Here is a 12,799-nt window from a genome sequence, read left to right as displayed (position 1 = left end):
TATTTCATAACTCTTTCTAAACCCAACTTAAAATTAATCTTCCAAATTTTAAATTACAATTATCTCTCAAAATAAATCCTTCAAAATTCCAAATTCTAATTAATATCACTGAAATTAAATTACAAGATCTATTTTAAACCCTAAAATTCAAATCCTCTCCAAAATAAAAATAGAACTAATCAAAATAACTCAATTATCTAAATTTTGATGTCAGAAATTTCAAAATTAAAAGATACGGAAATCCAATAATTTAAGAAAATTAAATTAAATTTAACTAGAATTGGGGATGTTACGTTGAATTTGTACAAGTTTTTGTCAATCTCGCTCTCTTACTCATGCCCTTAGGCTCAATCTAAACATGGGCTACAATACCATTCAATTAATCTTGTTTGGACTCTTTCTTTTTACTTTTTTTTTTTTCACAATATGTAAGATGGAGTATCGAATATTGACGCAATCTTTATGCCAAAATCGCATTTTGACTAAAGCAGAGAAAATTGGTTTTCTAATTTTATCTTTTTTTTAAAAAAAAAAATGGTTTCAATTATAGTAGTTCTATTGCAATAATAGCTTAACTTATTAAGGGTGGTATTCAAGTTTTCTCCAAGAAAAAATTAAATAGTTTTTTTTTAAAAAAAAAGAAAAAAAAAAGAAAAAGAAAATTTCAATCCATTGAAAGTTGAAACCGAAAGTTCTTTGTAAAAATTGGATACATATGTCAAATTTCGTAAATATTGAATTTTCCGAAAAATAAAAAACTTCGCTTCATATATTTACACGAAATTCGTAAATTATTTTTCTAGAAAAAAAAAACGAAGGAAGAAATTTGTCCAACAATTAACAGAAATCGAGAAGCAGGGAACGAACATAGACAGTAGAAGATTCAGGAGTCTTCTCTTTCTAACATCGAATGATCTTCGGCTCCTTGCTCCTTCCATCCGATTTTGATTTGATTTCTATATGACAACAGGGAGATCTTCGCTTTCACTTGATTAGATCCGATTGATGGTACGGTTCCTCTATTGTTCTTATATTTTCTGATTCTGTAGCAATTGTTTGAATCTGAGATGTGGAAATGAAGTTGAAAATTATGATTACGAGCTTAAATTGAGCATTCGAACAAGTTCAATCGTCACTTAGTAACCTTTAGAATCTTCAGGTCCAAAATTAGTTATGCGCGGGCAATTTTCTTTTTCTGTGATTAGAGACTGCGTCTTTTTGTTTGTCAATTGTTATCTTCTCTACAGAAATTAGTTTTTAGGTAAACGCTATCGCTGTATATGTATATGGAGTTTGATATTACCTCATGAAACACTTAGGAGCAGTTCTGTATACTGTATTTGCTAAGTGTAAAGTTTATTGTTGGCGAGAAACTGCAAATTAGCTTGTGAGTTCTCAATTTTGTGTGAGCTTGAAGATATCCACTCATTAACGAGATAGAATCTTTGAAGTTCTGGGGGATTGCCAAAGTTGTAAAGAGAACACTATGAGTGGAAGAAACATACAAAATTATAGTTGGGATGCTGAAGGGGTGAGGAACTGGGGGATCCCAAATGGATTATGTTTTTTATGGGACAATGATTTCACATCTAAATCAAAACAAAATCAATTGTTTTGTTTGTAATGAGACCAGATAGAGATGAACTTTCATCCATCTAGTTGTTCGTACTGGATGTGTTTGAGTTTAGTTATGCTTGTATATATATAATGAGTAGTTATGGTTTTACTTGAGCCAACATTGTGGAAGGTTAAACTTTTCAGCATATGGGATTTGGATGTTGGCCTTAACTTTTTAATGGGAATTTTCTTCTTGATGCCCTCATCTGGAACTGAACTATATCTTGTTTGTCTATTGATGCGAATTTTTCATTTTTGCTTATTGCAGGACAATATTGTGCGTAGATGATATGAGAAATAGCTCCACGCGATAGATACTCAACTATGTTTTCTGCATAGTTATACCATTACTTTGGATCAACAACTTCAGTTGCTTATTGTATAAATCAATCAGGTTAAATGTGATGGTGAAAACAAAGCAAGGACAGAATAATCCTAATCATCTTTCTGGCTCTTCAAACTCTGTTATTGATTTGGATATGCATGAAGATGATAGTTGGGTGGTGGTAAAGAAGCAGAAAGTCACAATCCTAGTGCCTCCTATTTCAATAGTAACAAAATCCTCAACTCCCAATGAAGAACAAAGGCAGCTGCAACCAATTACCCAAAAAGTATCTAATTGCCAAACAGAAGCTCTTGCAGAGACATGTCTTGAATCGCCCGCTACCGTGCTGCCATCATCTTCTAAAACTGTTAATCAACAAAGTTCAAAATCTGCTGGTGCTCATTGTAATTTGACAACGAAAGAGTCATTGAAGCAAGCTATCACACCCCTAAATCCAGATGAAGCTTGTGATTCAAGGCCTTGTAAGGTTTTAGGATTATTGAACAGCACAAAATCTATGAAGCAGCAGCAACCTAGACAGTTACATTACCCTGGTGGCTTTCTCACAGGAGGCACATTGTTAAATCAAAGACTCAGGGCACTTAATCTGGAGAGGAAGCTGCAAAAAGCTGGTGGTTTAAGCAGGTGGTTGGAGTCACTGGGACTGAACCAATTTGTGGGCATTTTCCAGAGAAAAAGTATCAATAAGTTTCACCTGGTAAATCTAACCATGAAAAAGCTGAAAGATATGGGTGCAAATGCGGTGGGGCCGCGTAGAAAACTGATACATGCAATTGAATGTGTCTGTCAACCCTACAATTCTGAAACTTTTGAACGGGTTTATGGGATTTAACTGATGTTTTAAACCTGTCCTTCAGCTTTCTGGCAAGCATTTCTATCCTTGGTGTGTATTGAATTGTTGGTTGTACAAAGAGATGGATGGATATATCGGTTTAGTTCTACATGTGTCTATTGAGTCTTCAAAGGATTGATGGCTGAAGAAGTGAATGGTTTGAGTATCTGTCTCTTGCCCTTGCATCTGGATTTTCTTCTTCGATGGTCAGGGGATTCAAAAATAGGCAGAGAACTCTGTAAAGCTCTAGAAAACACGTGTTCTCTCAAATAATAAACAGTCAGCATGATGATAGTGGTGATTTGAGATGCATCTTTCATCTGTCCTCGTTTTACTCCCCATTTTGTGCAATAGGAGATTGTTCATTGGTGTAGATACACAGCAATGGGTCTAGGAGTTTGAAAATAATACCAAGCTATTAGAGCAATCAATAGAAAGAAGGTAGTTGTACTGGTTATTTGGGAAATTCTTATAGAAATTTTGTGATTTTTTTTCAAACAGATGAAAGACGCTTAAAGACTCGTGAAATTTTGTGAAACCTAAATATTGGTCTTTATGTTTATGCTCTTTTTGAAAGGATCGGTTTTTGTACTAATGAAATATCCTTTTTCAGGTATGAGGAAAGACTTCAGCCTTAACTTTTCTTTGCATCTCACGAGTCAACTTCCATGTTAACTAACTCATCTTACGCATTCGCCAAAATTGTGGTTGCTTGAGCTCGTTGTAATAACAAAACTACCCAAAAAAAAAAAAAGGGAAATGAAAACCCAAACTTTACCAATGTTTCAAAATTACTTGTTACTCTTATCCTTCTAAAAGTTGAAACCTGGAAGGCACGGAAGGCAGTAGTGGTGCCTTGGAGCACCACCACAACATTCTAGATCATTATCATGAACGTTTGATTGATTTCTAAATTCTACTTCAAGAGTATTTTTGAACATTCATAAAAAGGTTTGATTTCTTTGAGTCATATTGAATTATATATCTAATTGACCAATTTTCTAAATTCTACTTCAAGAGTATTTTTGAACATTCATAAAAAGGTTTGATTTCTTTGAGTCATATTGAATTATATATCTAATTGACCAATTCACAAGCTACCTCTTTCATTTCTACTCTTGAGGACGTTTGGGGTAATAAATGGAGTTGCAAACTCCATGAAATTATGAAATATGAATTGTGAACTACTAAAATTTAGTATGAAAAAAATTAATAAGATATAAAATTAATATTTTTTTAAATAGTGAGACTCACGAAATAAAGAACCCTAGTTTTTACTTCACCTTTGTTATAGCTCTTACAATGAAATTGCCATACAGTTGGAACATTTTTTTAAGAGTCAGTCAAAAATTTGGATGACTTTAAAAAGGATTTGGGAAGGCACATTTCCTCTAGGCAAGACTTCAACACTCAAGTTATGAAATTAATTGTACACAAATAGACACACATTAATTACTAAAATTCTTTTATCGTTATTTTTAAGAAAACACAGCAGAAATCATCAGAACCTCTCAAAGAAGTTATGCAACTACAGACTCTCCAAAAGTTACAATCGTGTACCCAACAATTTGAGTCGAAGTCACATTCAAAATAGAAATCATGAAGCTCTTAAATCTTTCCGTTACAAATAATACCGAGTGTTTGTTTTCCTCAGTATTTTAACTTAATCACGCTCCAACAGTTGCATTTTGGCTTCTGGATCCATCCACTTTTAAAAGTTCATACATTCTCAAAAAATCCTTCTTCCCCTGTAGGCTTGAACCAACACCACCACTTGTAACGGAATAAAAAATGATGAGGTTCCGGGGAACACAGAAAGATTTCTAATACATATGCCTCAAATAGTGATCCAAGATCTATTGCTCCCAACCTCCTAATCTCATCCCCGGATTATAGTTCGTGAACAGCCGGAACTCATTTCCGAGCTTGCTAGAGTGGTGTGGCCTAAAACCACACGGATGAAAACCCATTAGCTCAGCTGCTCTTTCTGCTTGCACTTCTCCTGCATTTCGGTGTTGCACAATGTTTAATCATCAGCAAAACAATAAAATAACATCCACGAATCTAATCAGTATCTTAGAAATTTTCGTAGTCAGGGAACTGATAGAACATTTATTTGCGGTTGTAAAAGCAAATTGCAATGTGAAATATAATCTTGGCATAAGGGCTATTCATCATAGCAATACCTGTTAGTAATAGCAGGTAAGATTCACTATGTTGTGCTAGGAAAGAAATTGTACGAGTGACTTTCTCCAAACATTCTTTGCTCTGCCACATAGAGGGAGTACAAATTATTCATGGATGGCCAGAGAATCGTTGTTTCTACGTATATATAATCCCAAGCACTAATACACCAGAATACAGAATCATCAACTAGGGAGATGGGTTACGGTCTTCTTGAAAAAGTGTAGTTTGTACGAGTTCAGAGTTCAGAATTCAGAATTCAAAGCCTTTATATGTACAGTAATGTATTGTTGCACACAACTTGCTTATTCAGATAGAAGGTTAAAGCTGGGTGAGTAAAGAAATAGATTTTGCTGAAAGCATTTTGATAAGGATGTGAATGATAATCAGAAAAAATAGAGGTGTTGGACAAAAAAGAAAATACCGATTCACAAATTAAGCATCCAAAAGTGTGAAAAAACTAATCATAGACGAAGACATTATTTCTCACCAGGTAAGGAGGATCTGCTACAACAATCTGAAAATTGTGCTTCAATTCCATCGGCAATTCTTCTGGTTCATTGTAATCGTAAAATGTGAATTCACTACCATGTTGGGAAAAGCGTTTGTCATACTCAAGCAGTTGTGCAGATACATGGGGACCAATTTTCTGACAAATGAAGATCAGACTAAGGCAATATATTAGTCAATAGAGAAGCTGGTTAGTTCTGCAAGAAAATGGGCTACAGAACGCTTGAAGAAATTACACATGGTTGCATGTTAGAATCACCAATGTCTCATCTGGCCCCAATAAATTAAAGTCTCTATATTGGAATTTATGTTTACAAATAATTTGGGACTTTACGAGGCAAATGGTAAAATTCCAAATCCTTCCGGAAAATGTTTTACATCTTCTATATCTCTTTTGTTGATATTAGAAATTTCTTATGTGTGGACCGAATCCTTCCTCTTGGAGTACAGTTATGGAACACTACAAATCTACAGTCATCTTTCCTTGTGTGTCTGGATACACCTCAGATATGAATTGTATTAACTAAAAAAAAATAAGTTGACTTCATGCACCAGAAGGTATGAAACATTTGCCTCCTGGCACCAGATCATCAATACTCTTCTGCTAGCAATCACAAAAATTTTCTTCTACTATCATTTGAAGTTCATTCGATGCCTTTACAAACAAAGGATTGTTCATCAGGACAATTCAGTATGCGGTATGGTTTCATTATTGAGCAGAGCAGACAACATATTTCCCATCCAAGGTTATTAATGAATATGAAGAGAGGTTCTGCATATGATTAATGGTAGGTGGCACAGGTCTTGGTCTCTTCCTATTATCTTTGGCATGCTAGCTTCCTTAAGTTATATTGGTATATTGTGGTTCATGACCAAAACTTCTTAATTACCATTCCTTCATTCATTGATTTGAATGCAACTCCTTGATAATTGAACAAAACATGTGCATGATACAATCATGCTACCATTTCAAATAACTAAAGGGCTATCATGAATGATAGGCAGATGATCAACCCAATTTTGATTACTAATGAAGTGGTGAATGAGAGAAAGATCAAAAAATAAAAAGGTTTCTTATCCAGGTTAACTTCGAATAGATTAAGACAACGTGAATTGGGAAAAAGAACAAATGAAGTCCAATTTCTCTAAAGGTGGTAAACATTAGTTCAAGCCACTCAGAAAATACACCCTTATACTATCTCTCCTTGTTTAAATTCCCTCCAAAATTTGCAAGGACAATTGAGAAAATTGTCACTAATTCTTGCGGAAAGGCTTGGACTTTGAAGGAGACAGTCACTTGAGATTGATTTTCTTTCAAAGGATTATGACGGTTTGTCATTGTCAACTATTTAGAAAGAAAATAGCCTCAATATCTGAAAGGCTTTGGAGTCACATGGAACATGACATCTTGTGGTACAGATCATTCTTAGAAAACATGGTTATGGCATATGATGCTCATCAATGGCTCAGAGATCCTGGCCTACTTTGTAGCTTTACATGCCCAAGGTATAGTATTCCTGGCTGGAGGAAAGTGTTTCCAAAATTTTGTGAAAATTTCATAGATAATCATCAAATCGGTCTTTTCTACTCTCCTCCCAAATTGCATGCTATAGTGCATGGTCAGGCCACCATAAAATAATCAAAGAAGTCCAAAATGGAGGGCATACCAGGAACCTAAGATTCAAATAGACTCTTAATGATGGGAAGTTCTAGAATGGGGTAACCCTTGGTGTGTACCATTGAAGAAGACTAACTGAATGGCCAAGATGATAACAAAAGGTTGAATATTACTCGTCCAGGGGATCTCATCTCACCAATGCTAAAGGCAATGAGAATCAAGAAGCTGTTCCAAGAGGAATTATCTAGCAAGGCCCCTTAAATATAAAATTCTTCTTCGGACTCTCGCATGTAGTAAGTTAATGAAAATATATGGAAGCCACCCTATAAAATACACCTTTTCCAATAGTTTGATCCTGGTTCTTTTCAATAATCTACATGGTGCTGGCCGTCAGTTGAATTATTTTCTACTGCAACTGTGAAGTGTTTTTTACACTGTCTTCACGGCAAACCTAAAGCTGAGAAGACCTTATTCATTGGAGCCATGTCTTTGGAGCTCAAACATCAGAATATTTCAGGCCATAGTTTAGTGATCCTGAGTTTGAAAATAGGTTATTTTTCCTCCTTTGAGATATGACTCTTTAGATATGTATATCTGTAAATTTTCCCTTTCGATATCCCATCAATTAGAGAGCCCTTCAGCCTCTTAACAGATACAACATCATCCCTATTTCGATTAACGAAATTTTCCACTCATTAATGTAACATTAACAAATTTTTAACTATAAAGTGAAACAACAGATCATTCCTTGTGCAACTTGTATTTGTTTTAAGTTCAAGATGTTAGGTATATGATAAGTTCATAACACATGCTACGTTGGTAAAAAAGCAACTAAAACAAATTCTTATCATCGGTAAGATTAAAGACGTGTATATTTATCTGCTCCCCACTTGAAATTCCAGCCTCAACTAAGAAAATTAAAGCAGAACATCCAAGGAACAGAAAATTAAACACAAAAATCAAGTTCCGTAATGTGATAAAAGAAAACGACTATCCAATTACCTTCAGATAGGTGTAGAGAGTCGGACAAGCAATACAGGCGACACGAGGAGAATTAAAGTTCTGGCATAGCGTAAGAACCTCATTAGCCACTGTCTCCGCCGTATCGCGGTCGTACCAGAATTGACTCAGCCTCCAATCCTCCGCCACTAAAGCGACCTCTGAGTCCTCGGAAACTCCATTTTCTAAGTGAGGTTCAGTGGAGGGCTGGGTTTGCTCGGTAAGGAACTCCTTGAGTGCAGCTAGGGCATGAGAGCTCAGCAATGGCGGATCAGCATCATCATCATCTTCAACAATTCTCGGGTTTCTGCAAATGCTCTCCGATTTGCTTGGTGACTCCATTTCTTGAACTCCGTTTCTCACGCGAAGGACCGAAGCGGCGTAGGGCTGTTTGCCTAGATAGTCGTTATATAATAAATATTAGAGTTTATATAATAAGAAAAAAAAATAATTCGGGCCTAGAAATCTGAAATGACAAAAATGGATATCATGGTCCGGTCCATTTCGAAGAGAAGTCTATTTCGACAACCACCCTTCTTCTATGGGTCTGGTCCATTTTCAAGTCTTGAATTAGTTGTAAACTATTCATCTTGAATTATAGGTTTAAAAGGTCATCTTCGTTAACAGAACTGTTTAAATTAACATATCTATCTAAGTAGATTATTTAAATGTTGATGTGGCTTATTAACTAAGTTGATTATTTGGATTTAAATTTGTCTCGTGAAGTTATTTCACGCAGAAATGATGTGAATTTGAGTAAGTTGAGTTCATTTCTCGTGAAGTTTATCTCGTGAAGAGACAAAAGACAGAAATGACATAATGTTGAGTTTGTTGAGTTCATTTTTCGTGAAGACGAACTTCATGAGACAAATTTTAATCCAAATCATCAACTTAATCAACAAGGCACATCGACATTTAAATAATCTACTTGGACAGACCTGTTAATTTAAATACTTTTGTTAACAAAGAGGACCATTTAAACCTATTATTGAAGATGAATCGCTTGCAATTAATTTATCTTCCTGATTTCAAAGGATGGTAGGGCATGAAAATGGGTCAAACTCGTGGAAGAATAATTGTTGTCGAAATATGCTTCTCTTCAAAATGGGCCACACTGTGATATCCATTTTTGTCTTTTCAAATTTCTAGGCCTAAAACGACATTATAAAAACTCTATATTTGCAATTAGTTTTTTCTTATTATATAAACTCTAATATTTATTATATAATGACTATCTATGCAAGTAGTCCTAGAACTAAACATTTGAAATTAGTGATAGAAGGTATCACTCAACATTATACATTGATAGAAGCTATCACTGATAGCTTGATATCAGTGACAGAATCGGAGAGACGATTTCGAATCAGAAAGCTTCGAAATTCAAAATTCTTCGAACGTTCCTCTTTTGAGACAAAGACGCGCCCCTGAAAAGAATTAAATCAGAAATGTCAGGAAGGAAATATAATAAAGGGAAAGAGAAGCAAATTTGGAATTTTTTAAAAACTAATACTTTGACAGGTCAACAGTTGCTATATTATCATAAATATTCCAAACATGGAATATAGGATAAGTTTTTTTGCCTCTTTGTATTATTCGATAAAAATTTCCTTAATTCTATTTCTTGGCCATGATTTTAGATAAAAATCTAAATTAAGTAGTAAAATGAGACATAATGGAAACACGTGTATAAAAAATATAATATAATATAAATATTTAAATATACAAAATAAATAACCAAAATTAGGAAATTAAAAAAAAAAAAAAAAGAAATTGGCTCTAAATTATTTGGATTTCTCACCAATATGCACTCTACTAAAAAACCTATCAAATGCCACTATTTACAAGTAATTTGACATGTAAGAGGAGGATTACATGAACAGTGTGTAGTCTTGAGACACATAGTGTAATGGGCAAATGCAACTTGGTCCTTTGACACTAAGAATGAGTATCTATTTTACACATATATTGTGATATTTATAATACTTATCCTTAGTACTCGTTACATATATATGAAATTTGCTTCATTAAAACTATACTATGAAAAAACTCATTCTTAGTGAAGGAAAAAAAAAGTATATATTTTATATACTTCTAAAAGAGTACAATATATTTGCTTCTTCTTACGGAAACATCCCTTGAGATCTCTGAATAGCCGCATTTCAATGTTCTACACAATTTTTCAAAGGTTGCGGTTGGTAATGATTTTGTAAATAAGTCTGCTAGGTTATCATTCAAACAAATTTGTTGTACAATAATGTCACAATTTTCTTCAAGATCATGAGTGTAGAAAAGCTTAGGTGAAATATGTTTTGTTCTATCTCTTTTAATGTATCCTCATTTGATTTGAGCTATACATGTTGTATTGTCTTCGTATAATATCGTTGGAAGATTTTTACTAGAAGACAAGCCACATGTTCCATGAATGTATTGAGTCATTGATCTTAACCATACACATTTTTTTACTAACCTTGTGAATTGCGAGAATTTCAGCATGATTTGAGGAAATGACCGTTATGGTTTGTTTCATTGATCATCAATATATAACAGTTCCTCCATATGTGAATAGATAACATGTTTGCGTTCTAACATTGTGTTGATCATATAAATATCCAAAATCTACAAAACTAACTAGATCAAAATTTGATTTATATGAATAAAATAAACTCATATCGATCGTTCTTCATAAACAACAGAATCTATGCTTAATTTCATTCCAATGTCTTTTTATTGAAAATGCAATACCTAGTCTTGTATTATTAGCAATAGAGATGTCCACGGGATGGGGCGGGGATGAGGAAGCCTTCTTCGTCCCCATCCCCACCCCTAATTTCATTTTCTGTCCTCACAAAATTTCTTGCGGGGATCGGGATGAGGATCCCACGTGGGGAATTCATGGAGATTTGGTTCCCCACGGGGAAAATCTTTCCTTTCGCTTTTTTAATATATTCATTTTTAGCAATGTTTAACTTTATTCTCAACTAAATAAAATTATATATATTTTAAATGAGTTATTTTCAATACATTTTTTATTCAAAGAAAATACTATAAAACTTTATAATAAAAGTAATACTATTATGTGTGCAAAAATATAATTTAATCCTATTATATGTTCAAAAATACTAAAACATTTGTGGTCTTAAGGAAGAAAGTCTTAAATGTTAAAACAAACTTAGAATTGTATTGAAGTACAAAAATGTTGAAATGAAAATGAGAAAATGATAATTTTTTATACCATGATTATTGTAAAGTGTATATAAATAAAATAATTATAATAATCATAATATAATTATTATTATAAACTCATATTTTGTTGATATAAATAAAATATCGGTTTGTAATAATAATAATAATAACACTTATTATTATTATTATATAAATATAAATGTATATATTGTATTCATCGGGGGAGGGAGGATGGGTCCGGGAATGGGGACGGAGAATATAATCCCTATTCCTATCCCTATTTAGTGGAAAAAAAATTATCCACACTCCCTCCCTCATTCCCCATCCAATCGAGGATTCCCCGCCCCGTTTGGGGTAGGTCCGCGGGAGGCCCAGCCCCGTGAAGGAATGGACATCTCTAGTTAGCAAGATACATAAGTAAACCAATTGCACTAAGATATGGTGTTTCAGGATCAAGTATTTCTTCGTCATCATTTTGAAGTCGAAATGTATCTTTCTTCACATCTAGTGAACGGATTTCCATTAGAATATTTAATGGATGGGCTTTGTCCATATAAAACCTTCTAAAATTTTCCTGTATTAGTTGACTGATGAACAATCATACCATCTGCTAAATGCTCAATTTGCAAAATTAAGACAAAATTTTGTCTTTTCGAGATTTTTTATCTCAAATTCTTTCTTAAGATATTCTATTGCCTTTGAAAGCTCTTTAAGAATGTCAATTATATTTAAATCATCAACATATACAATTATAATAGCAAATCCTGACTATGATTTCTTTATAAAAGTACACAGACATATTGAATTATTTTAATATCCTTCTTTCAACAAATATCCACTCAGGCGATTATACCACATTCGCCATGATTGCTTAAATCCATATAGTAATCTCTATAACTTTATTGAATACAATTCCCGGGAATTTGATTTATATGTTTCAAGTACCTTAAATCCTTTTGGGATTCTCATATAAATTGTTGGATTTTATGTCCTAAAACTCGTAGTTTGTAAATTGATAAACATATTCTGTTTTGTTTTTCGATAAAATTGTTATTGAAATTGTAATCTTGAATCCAATAAATTAAGATCCTGAGGCTATTTAATGTAGTTTGAACTTTATGTAGTGACATAAATGTGGATCAAGTTCAAATATATAGCCAAAATGGTCTACAGTATAGGGATAAGGCTGGGCGCTTTGTTCTGGGGACACTATGGATGCGACCCACTTTGTAGTTAGTACAAACGATGTGATCCTGAATCGTTCATACAGAGATATATGAGTGGGGGCATCTTATGCAATGAGTTTACATAAGACTGAACCATGAAATAGTCACTTTTTATGTTCTAAATGTCGTTTTATGTATAAAACTGACTATTTCGTTAATTGATGACCTAGATAACTTAATCTAAATCCTGAGTTAACTATGAACTCCTGTTCACTTGGAATTATCCTTAGATCTACATAGGTTAGGGCAACTCATTATCGCTGGCCCAATAAGCCTCCCATTCC

At 33.7% G+C, this 12,799-nt stretch overlaps 2 protein-coding genes across 2 annotated transcripts; one reads left to right on the top strand and one right to left on the bottom strand.

Moving 5' to 3' along the window:
* Positions 1 to 573: 573 nt before the first annotated feature.
* LOC120072539 (Sterile alpha motif (SAM) domain-containing protein) lies at positions 574 to 3,411 on the top strand. Its single transcript, XM_039024927.2, has 2 exons — positions 574 to 1,008; positions 1,886 to 3,411. The coding sequence occupies exon 2, from the start codon at positions 2,022 to 2,024 to the stop codon at positions 2,793 to 2,795; it is 774 nt and encodes a 257-aa protein (XP_038880855.2). The 5' UTR covers positions 574 to 1,008; positions 1,886 to 2,021; the 3' UTR covers positions 2,796 to 3,411.
* Positions 3,412 to 4,247: 836 nt separating this feature from the next.
* LOC120072629 (nucleic acid binding / methyltransferase) lies at positions 4,248 to 8,500 on the bottom strand. Its single transcript, XM_039025048.2, has 4 exons — positions 8,110 to 8,500; positions 5,470 to 5,628; positions 4,982 to 5,063; positions 4,248 to 4,797 (listed from the first exon to the last, which is right to left on the bottom strand). The coding sequence occupies exons 1-4, from the start codon at positions 8,446 to 8,448 to the stop codon at positions 4,652 to 4,654; spliced, it is 726 nt and encodes a 241-aa protein (XP_038880976.2). The 5' UTR covers positions 8,449 to 8,500; the 3' UTR covers positions 4,248 to 4,651.
* Positions 8,501 to 12,799: the final 4,299 nt, after the last annotated feature.

The sequence above is a fragment of the Benincasa hispida genome, chromosome 3 (assembly GCF_027475165.1).
Source record: "Benincasa hispida cultivar pf3 chromosome 3, pf3_genome.v1.1, whole genome shotgun sequence".
NCBI lineage: Eukaryota > Viridiplantae > Streptophyta > Magnoliopsida > Cucurbitales > Cucurbitaceae > Benincasa > Benincasa hispida.
The sequence above is the reverse complement of the archived record's forward strand: the minus strand, read 5'-3'. Positions and strand labels throughout refer to the sequence as shown.

Excerpts from the sequence above, each read along its gene's own strand:
- LOC120072539 (XM_039024927.2), top strand. The coding sequence starts at position 2,022 with ATGGTGAAAACAAAGCAAGGACAGAATAATCCTAATCATCTTTCTGGC.
- LOC120072629 (XM_039025048.2), bottom strand. The coding sequence starts at position 8,448 with ATGGAGTCACCAAGCAAATCGGAGAGCATTTGCAGAAACCCGAGAATT. Across the intron at positions 5,629-8,109 it reads CTCTCTACACCTATCTGAAG|AAAATTGGTCCCCATGTATC; the intron begins GTAATTGGATAG and ends TTCATTTGTCAG. Across the intron at positions 4,798-4,981 it reads TTACCTGCTATTACTAACAG|GAGAAGTGCAAGCAGAAAGA; the intron begins GTATTGCTATGA and ends ACCGAAATGCAG.